This window comes from Stegastes partitus, unplaced genomic scaffold (genome assembly GCF_000690725.1).
Source record: "Stegastes partitus isolate 25-593 unplaced genomic scaffold, Stegastes_partitus-1.0.2 Scaffold30, whole genome shotgun sequence".
NCBI lineage: Eukaryota > Metazoa > Chordata > Actinopteri > Pomacentridae > Stegastes > Stegastes partitus.
In genome coordinates, this window is record NW_007577761.1 from 848,363 (window position 1) to 869,643 (window position 21,281).

Below are 21,281 nucleotides of genomic sequence, written 5' to 3' on the forward strand. Positions count from 1 at the left end.
CAGCACACTACTGCACACACATCAGACTGTAAAACAGTGCATTTACATACGTCCAAAAAAAACATCAAAAGCTCTACAAGTGCGCTTCGGATCAGCTGGTGCAAGCGCTTGGAGGCCTCGTGGCAAATGCTCAATCCCACACACTCGGAAGCATGATAATGTGATAATGTGCATGGCAGCCCAGACTGCCCTGAGTGTAGCCCGGCTGCTCCTGAGCCCACAACATCATGCTAATGAAGAGCTGAAGGAGAGGCACGGCTCCGGGCCAGCCTCACTGCTGGGGTTATCATTAATGAACTATGGAGCAAGGGTGCCGTAATTCATGGCAAAATATCATCTGCTCTTCCAAGGCTGCTTGACTTTCCAGTGAAAACCAGCCAGATGTGCTGAGGAGCCACCATGCAACAAATGATAGCAAATGCATCTGAGTTTGCAAATAAAAAAGACATTATGCAGTAAAGTAACAACAGTCTAAGCACAGACGCCTTAAGTTACAAAAACATGAACGAAATGGGCAATAATACATGCAAACCACTCTTTGACAAATTTATACATTGCCAAAAGGAAATTAACATACCCCGTTTCATATTCTTAAATCCTTCCCAGATAATGCATAATTTACTTTCTATTAGTTTTACAAGCACGTTGCCTGAAGTGTTGATGTGGAAACTCACAGAGGAATATTTCTAAATACCGACTTATGAAATGAGATAATTGTGTTTGAAATTGATTGCCATGAGAGAAGCTCAGAAAAACAAGGTTCACTGCTCAGGCTGCAAGATCACATCAGTTCCAACAAGAGAAAACACTCTCTTACTCTTAAGCTTAAAGCGCACTACCCTTGAATATCTTTTTGTTTTGAACGCTGCAGCACTTCACAGCCATTTTGTACCCTTGACCCATTTCAGAAATCTCCATTTGAGGGTGCAGAAGAGGGTTTTCTGTAAATGTACACCTCCTGAGTGAGTAAGCACTTCCTGCTTCAGTCAGGATTGGGGTTCATGAAGAGGGGGGTTAGGCTCTGAAATATCCCACTCCCTCTCTCTGTCTGTCTGAACTCTTTAAAAAAAACTACTCAAACAGTTAAAAACAGGATTTTCAGTCCACTTGCAGACTCTCAAACATGCAGCTAAAATCTCACATACTTATCAAATTATAGAAAGGCTCTATTACACAGACTTTATTGCGGCATACATCAAATTAATAGCCAATTTTACAACTACAACAGAAACACTTGGCTCCCATTAAATCACCTAATGCAAACAGAGCTATGTCGCTTCATAAGAGAAAAACATCCACGAGATGGAGAAAGATAGAAGAAAACAATGGAGGAGGAAGACAGGACTGTTTATTTACTGTGTACGAACAAAAAGAAAAAAAAAAAGGCCTTTCCAAAATGTCCACCCGTGTGGACAGAAATGCTCCCACAACCGCAGACAAGCGTCTGCTCGTACACATGTACACACAACTCCGACACACTTATAAACACAACCATTAGACAGGAGGACAGATAGAGGAGAGGGTGGTTCAGCTGATGAAAAGACATGATTAACCTTTGATCTTCGCTCTGCAGACTGTGCGTGTGTGTGTGCGTACGTGCATGAAGGCACGTCGGAGTACGAGCGAGTGTGTGCGAAACAGAAAGACAGAATAGAGAGTGTGTGTGTGTTGAATGATAACTGTGCTATGCGGTCCCATGGGAGACAGAGATAGATAACGTTGATGCTGCTCAGATCCTTTGGTAATGGGTGCAGGACAGAGCAGGGAGGAGGAGGAGGTTCGCGGTGGCGGCTGTGCATGTTTGTGTGTGCGTTTGATGGCTGGGTGACATGCTGGTTGGTGTGGTTGTGTAGCCTCTACCCTGTGGTGGTCTCTGGATGCTGCTGGTCTGAATTACACGCTGCAGACGAGGGGGCAGGAGAGTTTTGCGTTTGACCTCCTGTGAACCGAGCCGACCTGGGACAAACCATGGGAACGCAGCCGCCTGTGCGGTTCGTACGTCAAAGCGGGAAAAAGTGAAGCGATAAAGAAAAGAGAATATGTGAGTCTATCTGTGGGAAAGCAGAATAGAGAGATTAGTTCCTATACGTGCTGGACACTGAGTTGTGTATTTGTGTGAACAAGTTCATGCATGACTGTTTGTTGACTCTACAAAGCTATTGCTGCACGGTCGGACCGAGGGAATACACATGTGATTGTGAGACAGAGTTGCGGGTTTCATTTGATACCTGGAAGCCAAATAAACAAGTCAGACCTGGCAGATCTGAACCCAAAGCAATAAACTCCACTGATATCTGAGACGCCGGGTCTGTTTACTGGCTCATCAGTCAACACACCACAAGGGCATATACACATGGACGCAACATAACCTGGGCATTCTCAATATACTCGTTCCTGTTGAACACTTTTCTTATGATGAGAATATGAGAATATATCAGATTTTCAGAGCTATGATGGTAAAAAAAAAAAGTGAGGATGAATTTCATGTGAAATCCAATATGAAATAACTTGTTTTGAACCACGAAGACGTCCTCGGTGGTCATAAGTCTCTGTGAAGGGTAAAAGAGGGGTGGGACTCAACAGAAAGCAGAGATTGAAGCCACATGTAGAGGCGCAGCACACATCACACGCACACACGCAGATTGATTGATTAATCTGGATTCTTTATTTTCTCTTCGCTCTCTGAAAGTTCCGTAGCGAAGCCAAAACAGACAACAATGTGCAGCTCGTACTGTACCACGCTTAAATGGACAATTTTTTTTCCCTTTACCTCTTTCCTTTGTGTACACTCACACACATTACTGTGACTCACACTCGTCTTACTCACTCAGACACACAATATTGTGCTGTGGGATGACTCACAGCGTCTCGGAGTGCAGGAGAGTGATGAAGTGCAGCGCGGGGCTTTGCTCAAAAACCGAAGCTGCAGAGAACAAAGAGGACGAGACAAAGTCTTCATCTTTAAGTCCCGGTGCTGCACTTCTCCCCGTAGCACCAGACAGAGAGTCGCATCTTCTCCCCAGTGACAGCTACTTTAAGAATGGAACAACTTTAGGATGTTGCTCAAACTGAAGGGACAGTGCAGCGGGAGGGTTGGGTTGTATCACTGTGTAATCCCATTGTGAGGATGTGGAAGCAACACAGGAATAAGTGGACCAACATGACAAACACAAACAAACTTGGTAAAAGTAGTTTTTGTAGTCACTATTTCTTCAGTGGGAACTAGCTCCAATTAAAGCAGTTTGCAGAAGTGTCTGTTGACTTACAAGAATAATGAGAACACTGATTTTGGAAAAGAGAGGGCCTTTCACTTCTTATTTGACTTCACCTTTTCACAGATGTCACAGGTAGTACAAGGCATCATGGGAACTAAAACAGGGACTCGGTTGTGAAAATATAAAACCCTTGCACAAAACACTCTACTCCTTGGTAGCATGTAGTTCCAAAGAAAAATGTTCTGTGGTTTTCCCAGCGTAATGGGGACATTCAGGGTATTTAAAAGTGTTAGTCAGCTTTTTTTGCAGCAACCCAATTTCTTAAACATCATGGATAATAAAAAGCTGTTTCCTGGGGTAGGGGATTATAGGAATCTCATTTCTGTGGCAAGATTTCTGCTGGAGAACACTGATTTGTTGGCCATGTATACGGGTAACCAAGTTTCTAATAGGGGTTTTAAAATGTGTATGAAAAAGGACAAAGACGGGGTTGCTGTCAGAGCTCAGCGGCAGCATGAAAGGAGAGATCATTACAAAGTATGCTTACTTAAATTCAAAATTATTCCAGTCAGACGAAAACTGAACTTAACACATAAGTAGCCTTCATAAATGTCACTCGCCCATCAAACACTCGATGACACAAATACCACTTCGCAATAACAATTAGGGTTTTCAAAATAAGGTCACGAAAGGGGCGAAATATGACTTTATTTCATGTAGACTACATCAGTCAGCCACAGGATTAAAGCCACTGATAGGTGAAGGGAATGACACTGATCATCTTGTTACATCTTGTTTCTACTGGGACATTTTGGGTCGTGGGATTCATGTGGTCGTTACTTTAACACGTACCACCCACTGAAACATTAAGTGGTTTCTGCAGAAACTCGGGGTGGGTGCGAACATTCACAGTAACTGCTTGTAATTCAACTTTGCAGTGTTTCTGTTTCCACTGCAGTGTGGGATCTTATAGCTTCCACCGCAACATCAACTCCAAACCAACAGCGAAAAGTAGTCACTGGACATAACGCCAGTTCTATGAGCCCATAGGAAATAAAATAACGGGGGGTTGTTGGTGTTAGTCTATATGGTGAATTTCACACACTTCTTTGAAATTTAACCAGCATTAGTCTTCTCTGAGTTAAACCAATCAGCGATGAGCCTCACACAACAGCTTTTCAGAGCAGCTAAGTTGGTACTATTTTCTCACCCAAAAAATGGCTCTTTAAGTGGTTCTACAGAAGTCATTCCTGTGGTGGGAATGCGACCAAAGGTTCGGGACACCCTGAAAGACGTGCTCCACCACAACACAAAAACTGTCCACAACAGCTTGAGGAACATGACAAAGAGCCCAAGGAGCAGGCCCAACCTCCTAACTCTCCAGATCCCAATCCAATTGAGCGTCCGTTTGATGCGCTGGAACAAACCCAATCAACAGTCAGACACAGCAGGAGACTCCACAGGTCCCTGGTCCTGTCTCATAGAGGTCAGATATTTAGGTTGTGGCTGGAAGGTGTATTAAAACGGCAATGATTAATCGAATCAATGGTTGCCAATAATTAAAATAATCACCAACTATTTTGACAACCAATTAACTAGTTTGAACAATTACTTATCATTTTCAGATCCCAGCATCTTAAATTTAAACATTTTCTGTTGTTTTCACTCCTCTACGACAGTAAACTGAGTAAATCTTTAGGTTGTGGACAAAACAAGACATTTGAGAAGATCCACTTGGACTTTGGGAAATACTGATTTGCATTTTTCACTATCTTAATTTTTCCTATTGTTAAGATCTTTATAACTCCTAGGTTGAAGCTTTAGGTTACTTTAGCATGCACACACCATCTCCTGTATAATCTATATTCTCTTCTATATTCTATGTTGAGCTGCTGTTTTTTTCTGGCATTTTCAATACTGTCACCACCACCAATTAAATTCCACTGACCTTTATTGTACCGTGAGGCATTTCCATGGGTAGATACCGCTCAGAGTAGGTGAGAAAACATGTTTTTTTTTTTGTAAATGAGGTGAACTGACCCTCATAAGTGCCTGATATGTTCGGGCAGCAGCGAGCAAGAAAGGAGTGAACTGTAAAAGAAGGTACTCATCGCCAGATAAAGAGCAAGGAGGCGAGATAAGAAGGTGAGTCCCACAGACACAGAGGAAGCCTCCTATCACAGGAAGCTCCTCTTAGCAAATGTCAGATCTTCCTAATCATAGTTGTACATCCTGTTTCAGTCCCCCGTGCTGGAGAACATCACACGAGCTTACGCAGCGATAGCCACAACCGAGCGGCATCACACATATACTTAACCATCCAGGCAGGCATCCTACACAAACATCACATCCTGCTGGGGTTTAGGTCCACATCAAAGTGGATTATAGGGTGGATGAGGCCAGCGCTAGGGTGACCGCTAGCAGACGTACCACTTATTATTTCTGACCTTGATATGTTGACGCCACCCATGTTTCGAGGAAAAATGTTTCACTTTCACACACACAAACGCATAAAGATGTAATCTAGTCAATAGGTAATCTCTTTCTATTGTCTAGATAATGCTAGCATGGCTTTAAATTGAGAAATGAGTGTGCATGCGTATCATATTCCAGGCCTGAGGGCTGATAATGTACCCTAATAACCCCGACAATCTCTGCTCAAGAGATGTACTGTACCGCTTGCAAAACTGGGTTAGCATAACACAAACAGCACACTAAACATACTCTTCATAGAAACACAAAAAAATGTAATAATCCTGTCATTCAAAAGGAAAAAAAAACCTGACTAATCCGCTCTCACACATCCCAATAGAGACCTGTCACGGATGGGTCAGGAACTGCAGCACAGTGTGTCACAACTGGAAACATATGGGCTGCAAGGCTTGCTAGTTTTTAGATTTATTTAGATCAAGCTAAAGAGAGAGTGTAAGTCAGCTGCCTCCGTGTGTGTGTGTGTGTGTGTGCTCAGCCTCTTGACTGGTGCAGTGATGCAAGGAGGCCTACCAGAGGCCAGCTGCTCCCACCTGAGAGACAGATGTTTGTGTTATATGTGTGTGTGCGCGTCCGTGTGTCTACACAAGCAGACAGGAGAGGGCTGGACCTGCCATAGCAATGCTATTAAATGCACATTAGTGTGTCTAATAGCATTCCAGCAAGATTTAACACCCTATAAGCTCATATATATTCCCATTTTATGATAATTTAAAAAGAGTCCATTCGTAATCCAACAGGTTGCGCTGCGATGCAATCGTAAGTCTCAGCATGTTGAACACACCAACGGGATGTATGATCCGCCTCCAAGATCTGCGTCAGAAATCGCAGCGCTAATGTCACTTGTCAACGCTCAGTGATAAATAAGTGAGTGTTTCATTAAAGCAGAGAGGTTGTGTACAACCGTGAAACTCTGGAGTGATGTTACTGTGGATCTGTGAACACTTCCAGCAGCAATATGCGAGGAGAAAGTCTTGAACAGGGGTGGGAGGGTGTTTGGAGGGAAGAGAACAGGAAAAGGAGAAAATTAAAACCATGCATCCCATCCTGGAAATAACATACACAGTACAGTGGATTTTCTTAGGATTTGCTATTGCCAGAGTACGAAGGGGGGAAATTAAAGTGCAGCCTAAAATAGTGAGTGCTTTCATTGTGGAGGCTGGACTTTGTGTAGGTCAGGGATGCTGCATGAGGAGCTGGTGTATGAGGGGGAGTGCACAATAAGAGGGTAGGTGGGTTTCTTTAGCCTTAAGGCAAGAGGGCAACAGTTATAAGGGAGGTGTATGTGTGTGTTCTAATGTGTTTATTTTCCGGGGGGGCTGAGTTTACACTGGCCTCACTGCCGCAGACGGTCATTATCGCCGTCCCTACTCCCACGCTGCGGCGATAACGGCAGTGGCGGCGCTCTTTGCCAAATCGAGATCCTGCAGGGGAAATGTTACAAACAGCCACTTTCATTCATTCATCCATCCCTGCCAGAGAGAGCCCTTTACCTGCACTGAGATTGGGCCGAGTCGGATGCGATAGTGCTGAGCTCAGAGACGCAGTGCAGACGCCAAGCGGCTATCGGCAACAAAGAGCAGTCCAATGTGAAAAACAGCCTGAGAGGACCAAGGAGCAGATTGAACTAGGAGAAGATAAGATGAAATGATGAAGAGGCAGGCAGAAAATGCGATGGCGGGGAGGAGGGAAAACAGGCTCTATTGGATTTAAAGTGATAGCTGATATCTGCATACAAGAGTCTGTACTTTATCAGGCTGAGTCCACTCACCAGAGCAGTGATACTCATCTACCAGGGGTGGACAAAATAACTAGAACATCTTACAATTGTGGTTGGGTATCGAAACTTTTTTTTTTTGGTTGACACTGTAATGAATCCGTGTGTGAAAGTGTTGAAATCTGGCCCTGAATGCCTCTACGTCAAGTTTATTTATCCTTTGATCTGCCATCACCAGATTGAAATCATCATTTTGTACATTTTAGGCTGTACTTTGTTTAAGCAAAGTTCTGCATGCAGCTGCTTTGTGTTAAGACAAAATCAAACAGTAATGAATCCAGATGAAATTGTTTGGTGAAAACATGTTCAATATTGAAAAAGTATTGCTTTGTTATTGACGCACAAGTATCACACTGGACATGGCATCAATATGCAACAATGGCACGGTAAAAATGCAGCACAACACAACAGCCATACAATTTAACTCAATGGGAATCTTAACAGCTGATGGATGTTCTTATTAGTGTGTTTGTAGAAAACATTCCTGCAGCAGTGAGCACCTGAGACCAAAAACAATGAGGAGGAATGATGGACTGATGGCAGAATTAAGGGTCCTGCAGTTCCTGCGTTGACTTACCAAGGATGATGCGCTCGTCAGCTGCGCTTGGTCAACCTGAGGCGCACTGTATGATTAGGTGTATTAAAAAAATGTTCAATCTCCTTGCTGGATTTTCAAAAACACTGAGAATCATTACAGTTTTTTGCTGTTGTGGCAGATGTTTGATGCATGTGTTTGTAATATCAAGGCCCATTGTTTACTGTGGTTTGGTATTTCTTTGTGATGCAGCACAAAGAAATACAAACGTCACAACATTCCCTCCCTGACACCAGCCAAAAAACATATATTAAAAAAATGAAATCAGCGTCATAAATGTGGGGCTTCTTGCTTGCCCCTTCTTCTCAACTGCCTGCGGTCAACAAAAGTAAATAACTGATGCGATAATACGGCAACAGTGAACGGCAAAAACTAATGAAATACCATGTCATGCCAAATCGTTCCAAGTCTCACACTTGGGTTGTTTTTCATACGTGGCGTAACTAAATTTTCTCTTGCTCTACTACGGCTTTATGTGTCAACCCAAAAGCAGGAAACATGAGCTACATATGCATGAGTCCACAACCTCCTTGCGTGTATTATAAATGAATTCCCGGAAAAAAAAAAAGGCACACAGCTTAGGCGATGTGTCACCATTGAACAGTGGAGACGAGGCACGTAGACCGGTAAGTGATTGAGAAAGTGATAGCAGGAACACGAGGCAGGAGGGATGGAGTCCAAACATTCCCTTTGACGGCCCCCTTCGGTGTGTCTGGTCAGTGGGGAGGTCAGCTGAGTAAGTGGAGCGCCGAGATAAGCCTATCTGTGATTGTGTCAATCATACTCCTGAAGACACCAGCAGAAAGTGACCAGACACCAGACGGCAAGTAAAGAAAGACTCCTTTTCCTGCTCATTCCTCACTATCTCCTTTCGATGTATTGGCTGGAACTGCAGTCCACAGTGGGGACACTTTGATAACAGGGACCATGATTTACGACCACCTATATACACCCAGAGTGGAGCATGTCATATACTAAACAAAGCAGGGCTACAGTATGGAAGACAAAAGAACAGAAACTAAAGGGAAGGGGGGGAATGGGGGAGGAGAGGAAAAAAAAAAAAGTGTATTTCTTAGCCTCTCTGCTAGATGAGGGGGTGTAAGAGGAGAGGGGCTGTAAAAAAAAAAAAAAAGAAAAAGAAAAAGAAAAGGAGGAGGTGGTAGGGGAGTCGGGGGCGTTCCTGCTGGCTCAGGCCTTGATTAACACCAGGCCTCCTGACAGGAAATGACCCGGCCAGCTCATAGCGCCAGGAGAGCTTCCATCTGGTGTCGAGGCCGTAGAGGAGTTCTCCACCCAAGAGAACTCAGAACCAAGCAGAACGCGTTCCAGGTTCGCATGTACAGGACGATATCAGAAATTGCCTGCTTCGTTCTCGTTGCTCTTCGGGGGGTCGTAGACGTCGATAACGGTGCGGAGCCGCCGCCCCAGTTCTATTGACAGTCAAAAGCTTGATCCAGCAATGAGTATGAGGCGGAAAAGTTTCTCGGATTAAAAAAAAAAATGGAGGATGGGGCGGGAAGAGGGTGGAGAGAGGAGCAAGGGGACAGTTTGGGGAGGAAAGCGGGTACATTAGGACAGGTCATCTTTCACTGCTGACTGGAATCCTAAACGTAAACAAGTTCTTCCGCACCAGCAGATAAAACCCAGATATATCGTAAAAACCAAGTGGGTCTGGTAAAAAACAGACTCACACGCAGCGGACTACACTTCTACGTGCACTTACTTATGAATATTGTTTGACATTTGCTTATATGTGCATCAGACTATATATAAAGAAAATCAGACGCAAAGCAGAAACGTGTGCATGCAGATAGAGAGGGATGTTTTCCCAAAGGAGCCGAGGAGCTTCTCTGCTGGAGGCCGGACAGGCGAGCGGGTAGAGCGTGTTGGCCAGACTCCTCTGCTGACCCTCCTTTCAGGGGTCATCGGCTGACCCCCGTCTGCACCGACGCGTGTGCAGGGGCCAGGGGCCGCTGTCTAAGTTAGAGTCCCACTGGAGCCGGCCTCTATCTGTGTCTGCTATGTTTTTTTTAAGGGAGAGTCTGTGTGTATGTATTTGCGAGTCCGTGTGGGATAGTGACAGTGTCCTTTTACATTCTACAAGCCTAATTCCCAGGGGAGATATAAGTGCTTACGAGCCTTTTATGATGTGCATTTCCTGTCATAAATAAGAAGCAGAGGAATTCTCCACTGAGTGCTAACACACTCCATATAGCAAACAGAGGTGCAAACTACACATTGGGCCCAGCTCTTTGAAATCCACCCGACAAACCACGGCCACAGCTGACTGAACTAGTTTTACAGACGATGGCTTCCTCCTGAGTGACAACACCGCAGGTATCATTTTTCGCTACTGCATATAATACATCGAATGGTCCCAGGACAAAAACGCTGGAAATACATCTCTCCCAATGAATATAAAGCCCCTTTGTTTTACGATTTTTCACCGACAAGTTGAGGGGGGGGGGAAGCTGACAATCAAGATTCCGGTCCCACTACCGGGACACGAACCGGCAACCTTCTTGCTGCGAGGCAACAGTGCTACCAACTGCGCCACCCTGCAGCCCTTGTATTTAAATCATTAAAACAGAATTATTTTACAGATATTTTTCATTATTTGAAATTAAAGTGCAATATATTTAGGATTGAAAAAAGGTAAATCATTAGATTCACTGTTATTTGAAAGATTTTTCCTGTTTAGTTAAATTACAAATAACATCTAGACAAGTCAACCTTATTAACCAGCATCAATAATTCACATATTGATAGTAAAAAAAAATCTGCATTTTTACAAATAATAATTTGTTCCTATACAAAAATACAAAATTACAGTTTTACTGTTTAAAATCAGCTAAACAATATAAAAATTATGCAGATATCTGCTGTTATTTTGACAGTTTTTGTATGTTAAAGTATGCCTCTGTTTTTTAGTCTATTTTTCTGTGTATAATAGAGCCCTGGTGGAATGAAACAGAAAAGTTTGTGAATCCATTAATTCATCAATATTGTCAATCTATTGTATCAAAGCAAAACCTCCAAACTAAGGTCAGTATCGCAGCATGTAACATACCTTACAGCTCCCAAATAGCTCTTAAAGGAAACTAATTGTTTGCACAATACAAAAACTAACCACTGACAGGAATTTCTTATAGATTCAACTCAACATTTGTCATTAGAGGAGGAATACACAGAGATAAGATACACAGACGCATCATAAGAAGTTTCAGCATGTACTAACCAAAGGAAAAAAAATGCTTTTTCTACAAAGACTCGACTAAAATGTCAACTTCAAAAAGTTTTCTTTATTTTTCTCACTAAATACTGTACCCATTTTTTTGGCAATTTAAAATCTAATACTGTACAAAATAAAACATATCAAGTCAAAATAATGTTAAGAGGGACTGCAGTGGAGACGGATGGTGGCAGCATAGGCCATGTTAGACATGTCTGTAAAGGACAAAGTAGAAGTAGCTGACAATCAAACTAATTTGTTGCCAACTGCGGGAAAAAAAAAAAAAAAACTTGAAAAAGAAACAAACAAAACTTTGACCACAAATGAGAGAAAAATGGGTAAAAATCTTGAGGAATTGTTTTTAATAGTAAAAAACTACAATTATTCCATCATGTCAGCTGGTTTTGGGCATGTTTTATGCTGTCTGGAGGTGAAGACAACAAAAGAAGTGGAAACAGCTGATCAGACGTACTAATGTTTGTTGTCAGAACTTAAATGAAATAAATGTTTTCATATCAGATAAATTGCATTTATTTTATTTTTTCCTCCCCAAACCACCTTTTTTAGCAGGAAATGGAGGACCTTTTATTCAGATTTTGTCGTTTCCAATACAAAATTTTCTAACTCGATCCTTCAAAAATGAATATAAAAAGTATGGAAACCCAGCTATTGTCCTTTGGGTCCAAATCAGGATGGTTATACAACCCAGACCAGAATAAACCAGGAAGTGGGGATGAAACTAGGAAACAAGGTACAGTGAGAGGGGACAGCCCTGAGAAACAACCACAGTGTTGACTTGAGGGCAGACTTGGTGGGGTGCAAAGCTGAGGGGCTGGTCTTAACTCTGTGTGTGGCCCGGCCTGCTAACCAGGCCTGCCTAACCCGGCAGTGAGGAGCTGATGAGCGTCTGTTAATTAAAGCCTGAGCTCCATGTCATCAGCTTATCTGATGGAATCAACCAGAGGGAGCACCGCCACTGGCTGCTGTGGTCACCCCGGGGTCTACGGTTTTCACCCCATATATGTATGCATGTGTATGTGCCTGGGTGTGTTTGTGTAACAGAGGAGGAAGTACAGAAAGACCACCAATTAAAAATAATTGGCTAATTTCATAAACAAAGTATAACAGGGGAAATATATTTAATCAGGCGCAATTATTAGACTAACTTATGCTCTACTTCCCTTCCCCCCTCCTGCAGCCAGCTCAGTGCTTTAGGGCCTCACGGAGAGGAGAGGAGAGGAAGGGAAGAAATAAAAGGAGGTAGAGAAGAGAGGAAAAAGAGGAAAGAGAGAAATGGAAATATAAAAACAAAGAAAAGTTTAAGAAGTAGGCAGACTGAGAGTTGGTGGCCAGAGTTATGTGCGATCCCTTTCATGTCCCTTGACTGGCCCGTGTTGCCGTGCCAACCCAAACAGCAGCGTTGGGGAGGTCCGACCCTCCCAGCGCTCCCCTCTCCCTTGCCCCATGCACACCCCACTGACAGGATGAATAACAAACGCTATGTGTGACTGAGCCAGAGGGAGACAGAGAGAGAGAGAGAAGAACATGACGAGGAACCACCGCAATTCCAGTCAAAATTCAATTTTTTGCTCTACCAGTCAATTTGTGACCTTCTTCTTTAACTCTGTCACTGCAGTGAGTAAATCACTAGCATTAGCACCAACTGGGGACTTCACAGTCTCACTACTGGAGCTGTACACCCACACACTGACACAAATACAGACAAACTACGATCCATCATCCCGAGCTAGCTCGATGTCCTGGGGTGAAGAATTAGGAACATTTGGATTGGCCTGCTTTCTTTCTTGGTCTGTACCCCAATGCTGAGAGAAGAGGAGAAGAAAATATTAGAAAGAAAAGGGAGGAGGTTTGATTCTGAACCAAAGAAAACTGAGATTCACCCGAGCTGACAGGAAACAAATCCATAAAGCAGTCTGAGGAACTCATTTCTGCTCTCTTACCAGCGTCAATGTAGTTTTTGCCACAACTGAATGAGGGATTAACAGTAAATGCTCGGAGCTATTTACAACCTGCACACATCACACACACCGCACTCATGTACAAGAAAGACTGTCTGGCAGCGGCCAATCAGACACAGGGTTTTACGAGAGCCCGGGCTCCTTATCCAATCCCATCGTTTGCTCTGTTTCTGCAGCTTGTTCACGACCAATCCAACTCTTTCCACATGTGGTGTTGGCTGTGGAGCGTTTGGTTTAAGAGCTCATTTCCCAGTCTGCAATAAGCAGAACCATTTTCTTGGATAAATACTGTTCAAGCCTTTAATCAAAGCCATATCCAAAGACAACAATATACAGACTAACTGCACTGTATAGTATAAAAATTCATTTCACATGCACACACACAGCGAAAAAAAAGAAGTTCCTGCACTTCATGGACAAATGCAGACTCACAAACTCTGGTTCACACTTTATATTAGGGACAGTTTAAGGAGTTGTTTTGGCTGCTCTGCTATTCTCTCCCCACAGGTGTGAGGATGAAGATATCGTCGGGCTGAAAAAAATGTTTCATTTTCGCCGATATTGATAATTTTAAATGACCTATTTTTAATAAAGACCAACAAAAAAAAAGGGTTTATTTTGAATTTAACCACCTTAGTTTTAATTAGGCACTTTAGCCTATTTTTTTAAAGGTGTGCCAAGAATGCTAGTGAAGCTCAGAGACCCATGGAGGATGATCAGGGTGAAGCTGGTGCAAAGTTGAGGTCCAGAGTGGCTGGCCTGAACTGGGTATCACCAGATGAGGTCCCCACCTGCCTGCACCATGTCGGTTAGGTGGAAGTGGTGGGAGACACAAGATTGTAGGTGTTTGTAGTGAAGCAAGAACACCCACTGGTCTCTGCTGGCTGCAGCCTATGAAGATTATGATCACATCTTCATAATGGAGCTCATTTGCCCGCCATCGCTCTCCTAATCACATCTATGCAGGCTTCTTATGGTGAACTTGTCTGTGGTCATCTAGATGGTTTCATCAACCCCATCCACATCCACAAACCCCCTCTGGTGAAGGCTCCAGCCAACAGAGACCAGGTTGTTTATGAGCCAAGTGTTGAAAACGCAACGTTGAAAAGCAGAACGAGCGTGATTGGAGTTTGTTCATGGAACCAAACTTTGCATGAGATGGAGCTACTCAATATTCTATCAAGCATCTTTGTTATTGCTATTGATGAAGTGTCTTTCACGGGACATATCGCTGTTGTTTTATCACCCAGGCTTAGTGGTGGCTAAATAAAATCAACAAGTGCACCGACTATCTTAGCTTATTTGTCAATATGCTACCTTCCTCCATTTTAAAGATAAAGATAAAGATAACTTTATTGATCCCACAGTGGGGAAAGTTCACTGTTACAACAGCTCCAAAAAAAGCGTATTTTGGACCTGTTAGTGTTCTGTTTCCTTAAAGATCACTGCTGTGAAAACAGCTTGATATTGTTTTCTGAAATCTGCATTTAAAATTCATCCATCCATTATTCATACACCATGTTGTCCTCTGTAGGGTGGCTGACTTAGGGTGAAGACAAGGTGCACACCGGACAGGTTGCCAGTCCATCACAGGGCCAACACAGAGAGACAGACAACCAGGCATGCTTACATTGACACCTATGGGCATTGTAAAATCAACAATTAACCTGGAGTAATACAAAATTCTGTCAAAATCAATTTTACTTTGTGCCCATACATATCCCTAAAAATAAAGGTAAAACACTGCTTGCTGCAAACTGAACCACATTACGTGAACACTCTTTCTTTAACCTTGAGCCACACGCCAGCAGTCTGCATTATATTTAAAAACCGTAAGTTATGGACCAAAGGAAACTACGGTCCACCAGCACTGACAGGAAACATGGAAGGAAAAACAAATGTACAGTGTAGGGCAGCCTGAGGAACACCATTTCCTGAAGATGCTCTTTAATTAAGTTCCCAGAAGGAGGTAGTTAGCTGGGTCGGGGTGTGTTGCATTAGCCTGTCCTGCTCACTGTCCTAAACCCACTTGTCCTTATTTCGTCCCTCTTTTTTTTTCCCCCTGGTGTTCTTGGCTGTGTATATTATTCTTGTGTTTCTGCACCCTGTTTGTGCATGCAGTGTGTGTATCTGTGTATCTGCAGTGTGTTAGCGAAGCCTGGACTGCTTACTGTAGCCAAGGGGAACAAAATAGAAGAATTTGTAAAAACATTGTTCTCATGGCGACCAGGTTTCATTCAACGTCTGGTTTCCATTTGAGTCCTTTAATTGGGGAGAATGTCACAATCAATGTTTTGCTCTGGATGCTGAAAGAGACGACCCCCCGCCTCATGTTACCCCCGCCAAGCACTTCATCGGCTGCCATAAAACCTTTCTCAGCAGACACTCGTGCGCGTACACACACACGCGCACGATCGCATTTTAAAAGACGGGCGCGCACGCTGCCAAATTCCTCTGAATGGGCAAGACGTGCGCAATGAGCGCGCATGCACACATTGTTTTTCTTCTTTTTTTGAAACACACCTGGCACACTGCGACAGGCTAATTTCCAATGAAGTGTTTATAACCGAGAGTCAGGTTTTAACATGAGCCACATCTCTCGGCCTGTGCCTGCCAAGAGGCCCCTCAACTCCAAGCTGCACTTAGCCAAGTAGAACAGGAAGAGAGAGAGAGAGGGAGAAAAATGCGGGAGAAAAAGAGAGAAAATACGCAAGCGGGATCAGCGATCTTTATTAGTGCTTTACATAGATTTACAAACCCTATATATACTATATGATCCTATGTGCGATATGACACGAAACCCCAGCGTATTATTTCAGGGTGTGTGCTAAGGTATGGAGCGGGCCAAAAACTAAAAGTAGGACTAATTATGAACTATGTGGCAGGGGAGGAGACCATGTGTGTAGAGGCTCAAGGTTAAAGACGCTATTACTCTGGGAGGTACAGCTGGCTGTGGTGTGGAGGTAGACGGTTAATTCATCTTACGAGTTGGCCTTGATCTGCTCTACCACACTGTTACCAGCTCAGCTAAACCAGCAAAAGGTCTGCTGTTGCACAAAGGAACCATAGAAACCAGAACGTGCACACACAGGTGGCTATTAGCTACATAATAAGGGTAAATAAACGGTATTCCGATAGCTACACGGTTTACAGGTAACTCTTCCTGCTGTGGCGGAGGGGTTAAAGCGAAGGGTAATTTCTCTCTTGTGGTTACATACATGGATAAAGTTCTGACATTTCCACAATTAACTATTAGAAGAAACCGCACCAAATAGTGTGACACGAGGAGTGTAGGAGAAGGATGAGGTGTGAAGACATTGATAAAAAAGCTCTCATTAACAGCACTGTAGGCGGAGACAAAGGGAAATAAACAATCAGTTCTCACTTTCTTATAACAAGTCTGGAAATTCATTCCCGAAAGCACCGGTGAAGCTGCTGTTAACTCTTTCTTACCGGTGAGTTTCTGGAGCAACGGGCTGAGTTCCGCTTCCCGGGTGATGACCAGGGTGAGCGCCCCTATCAGCTCCCTCTCCAGCTTCTCCAGCTCCTCCTCCTCCTCCTCCTCCTCCGCGTCCTGGTCTCCGGGCTGCGCCTCATTGGCCAGGGAGTACAGATAGACCAGCAGGAGGATCAGCTCGTCAGGCCCGCACTCGTCCTCCCCGAGTCTCGACCCTGAGGATGAGCTGTCCTCGCCTCCACGGGGCTTCATCAAGGGCAGCAGCTGCCTCAGAACGGCAGGGAAATCAGAATCTCCGAGAGCCTGCGACACACAAACAACACAAAGACAAACAAGTGGTTAATCAGTGGACTGATATTTTTGCATCATATCAAGGGAATTAGAATTTTCACTAATCATAGCAAAAAACAGCAGGGGGGCTTGACATGGATGATGATCAAAGGAATGGTTAGGCATCCTATTAAAATATGCTCATTTGCCTTCTTGCTTAAAGTTAGACTGATGCCATGTCTATATGCAAAGTATGATGAAACAACCAGAAGCAGCCTGCTAGTTTAGTTTAGCACAAAGTCCGAGCATCCTTTCACTGCGGTTTGTTTGACAGAATGAAAAACTGGCTTTGCAGGGGTTTATGTGTTCAAACTAAGTTTCCACTGGTTGTCACAGTCATGACAAGACACCAGGAACGTACTGCACCCTGCCAAGAAATAGTCCATTCGTCAGAATGAAACAAACAAGATATAATTTGTATAACAGTGAGAGTTGGAAGCTGTTGGAAGGAAAATGTTGTTACCTTTGGCTAAAACTGAGGCTGTCTTCCACTTTTTCCAGTTTTTATGCTAAGCTGATTGACTCCTGGCGATAACTTGGTTATTAAAAGAGCGATGGCAAGACACTGGTCCCAAAGTTGTTCCCAGTAGCAGGCGAGCACCTTGCATGGCAGCTCTGTTGCCTATTTGTGTGTGTGTGTGTGTGTGTTTGTGTGAATGAGTGAATGACAAACACTGTAAAGTGCTTTAAGTACCACCAAGGTAGAAAAGTGCTATGTAAGTGTAGACAATTAACCATTTACCTAACTTGCAGCTTGAAAGCCAATAAACGGTTTGCAAAAGGGAGACTGTTATAATGTCATCTTAGAGGCTACACTAACTGTTGGTTTGACAACGTGGTTTGAGTTTTTATTTGAATGGTAATGGTAATAATTGATATAATGTCAGATTTTAGGATAATGTTTATACAGCACAAGTAGACAAGCTGGCAAGGTTACTGAAAGCGAACTTTGTTTACATCTTTGCCTGTGTCTGTCAGTCGTCAAGCAAGTTTTAGCATCTCATTTGTAGTCTTTTTCAGTTAAGCAGCTCAAACGTCAGCTCTGCGTTCGAAGTTCCCCTCAGGTCATAGAATTAACCCCTAAAAACTCCTTTCTGTGTATAAAAGTCGTATATATATTTTTTTCATCAAAATAGTCTCTTTCTGCCTTAAAATGACTTGGATATAACTTTACATTGTTGCTTCCTGGACAGTGTAAAAATCTATGAAGTCCTTGTTTCCACCCACCCACTACTTGCTGCAGCTAAGCACACCAGCTCACCTACAAATCTGCTCAAACACTGTAAAACAATGATACACATTCAGTCATTGAGGTGTGAACGAGAATCCAGTTCTAAAGAATAATAAAGATACTGACACTCCAGGCCTGCAAGTTGACAGGATTAGTTCCTTAGATCTGTTTTGTCTGAATCTGTGTTTTTTAAACTGTCATCACAACACTTCAGTTTTAAAGTGGAAATGTTCAGCCATGACATTGACTGCTTATTTTGCTTCTGATGATTGTTCCAGCACAATATGCAAACAAAATACAGACATGATTCATCGAATAGTTTTAACAACAGCTTAAAAAACAAGTTTCACTCTCAAAAGTCCCTTTTTAGATCAATCGCCTCTCGTTCAAACACCACAACCCTTTCTTTTCTACTCCTAATTGCTGGACACAAGTCCAAAAAGAAAATGAAGGATAGTTTGTATTAGGATGCAAATATTTACATCATTTGATATTATGTCGTCATTAGCATGCATTCTGATTGGTTGTCGTATTTGTTTCTGTAAATGTAAAAATACTCCGAGTGTTCGAATCATGAGCGCAGTGTGAGTGAGCTCATCGTTCCATTCGCTAATTTTACAGCTCTGTGACCGGCTGAGGTAACGCTTAATTTTGTTTCAATCTTTTGTTGAGTTTGAATGGGCAATGAACTGTTTTTTTCTCTCCCTCTCTCTCTATCACATGCACACACACACTCATAAAGCCAACATTTGGGGCAATGTTTAGGTGCAGTGACCTGTTTTTGTGAGCCTGTCTGAGCAGGTCTGAACAGTTAGTTGGACGGTGCTCTGGTCCAACGTGCTGTAGATCACAGGACCGTTTACAGAACACTGGCCACTCTCACAACAAGGGTGAGCTCACAGCCCTATAAAACAAGGGTGTGGAGCTAATCTGTCCGATGAACAGCATGAAATTCGAATGAAAAATAGGGCCGGGAGAGGGAGAAAACCAAGACAACGGAGGTCACAGAGTGGAGGAAAAAAAGTGAAAAATAAAGCAGGGTAGAGAAGGAGCTGAGAAAGATTCTGAGATATTACAAGACGAATTAAGCTGCGGATGATAGCATAAAGGGAATGATTGTTGACAGAGGATAGTATGTTTTGCGTCGGACGGAGCTACAAATGCCCTCGTGGATATATTTCATTTTAACGAGGGATTTCTGTGTAAAGAGCTTTGTGCTGCTCTCACTAAAACAAACAGGCTCTGAGAATAAGTTGCTTTGGACGTTGTGGTGGGCCCACTGGGGGGATCCAGTGTCTGACCCAGAAGAACTCTTCACCGAGCCAAAGATGCAACACAGTCCAGAGATGATGAGCCAAAGCCACAGAGCTGACAGACTGTCCCTCTAGAAGCAAGGAAAATGACCGTCCCTCTGGAGAGTCATTCCGAAACAAGATCAGCTTCAGTGAATTTGTGGAAGCTTGTCACTTTCTCCATCATAAATAAAGTTAATTAATAACTTTATTGAAACAGGTTGAAGGTAACATCTGCATCAGTCACATGTTCCCAACAAATCAGAGTATCTCAGGACCACACTATTGCTGGTCTGTGCACTCCAGTGAGGCCTCCTTCCTGCCTCAGACCCCAGCCAAACGTTGGCCCCCTGGGACCGTTCAAACACAATCTCACCACACATTTTTCTTCTTAAACATTGTGAAATCAAATACCTCTCCAACTCGCACTCATTCGAACTGCCAAACAATGTTTGGGATCATTCCCTCGCTCCTTTTTGCTGGTGGACGGCAGTGAGGAGAGAAAGACAAAGAACATTAAGGGTTTCTTGTTGAAATGCAAACGGCCGAGCACTTTCGCTTTCATCTCTCACTTTAGAGCGGCTATCGATCACCTACACTTGTGTCTGCACATGTCCAGCAGGGCCTTCATTTGATCCTCCAGGTTTTCAAACAAGCATGCCACTGTTAGCAAATTACATTTTCCTTTTCGACCAGAGTTAGCTTGTGAATACCTGTTGCCATGTAACTTTGGCTCTCAGTGTGGGGCAACAGTGAGAGGAGGAGCTGAAAAAGGAGATCTGGAGGGACTCTGGGCCCCCACAACATTTGTCAAGAACCGCTTCACTCAGAGCTGAACTAGTGTTACCTCCTGGGCCTCTGAGCACCCCAACAGTACTGCTCTTGTGCTCGAAAACGTCTGCATGACAAGTGAAGATAATTTAATCATTTGCAATCATCACAACAAATGTGATATTTCAAAATTCAGTTTGGTAAATGATGCACAAGTATTTGATGCCTTTTAACCTTAACTAGGTTCCACAAGCACTTTACACACTAGCCTGTCACTGAGGTCTTGCCCAAGGACACTTCGGCGTGTGGAGGGGATCGATGGGCAACCTTGTGATTCGTGGTCAACCTGATTCACAGCCACCTGTTCATGGCTGCTGAGAACATCACTTTAAATATTAACACTACACTGAAAGATAGAAGATTTTAGTTGACTATATCATGTAAAATGATCTTTTTCTTTCTTTCTTTTTTTTTTTTTTAATTTAGTTGTGGTTCCTAACTTTTTTGGCTCGTGGCCTCTTTAAATGAAGAAACGTCTACTGTTGACAGCTCATCAGCCACACTGTGGGTTGTGAGCATTTTAAGCAAAGAGTGAGTTTTCTTTTCTTAAGCCCTATTTGCATTGGATTAGTATTACCTGGGGACACCGTGTGATTTCGAAATCATCTCCCACGTCTGTGTTTCGTGCGCCACATTCACACAGGATAAGCAAAGTCTGTGTTTTACTCACATTTACTGATGATATCTGCAGATAAAATGCTAACAGATTGCCACATAATGACGGTTGAGTTGCTGAAAGACGGCGAAATGTTCCTTGACGCAAGCTGCCATCTATCTCATCACCTCAGCTCACTGTTTATGTGAATGGGACTGCATATGGAGCTACATAAATCTCCTGAATGTGCGCCTAAG

General features: G+C 43.3%; 1 protein-coding gene across 1 annotated transcript in view; it reads right to left on the reverse strand.

Moving 5' to 3' along the window:
* The window catches only part of scfd2 (sec1 family domain containing 2), a 105,859-nt gene that overhangs the window by 44,618 nt on the left and 39,960 nt on the right, over positions 1-21,281 (reverse strand). Inside the window, exon 5 of the mRNA XM_008299278.1 lies at positions 16,742-17,048. Within this exon, the coding sequence (XP_008297500.1) occupies positions 16,742-17,048 (307 nt within the window). The remainder of the gene's footprint in view (positions 1-16,741; positions 17,049-21,281) is intronic.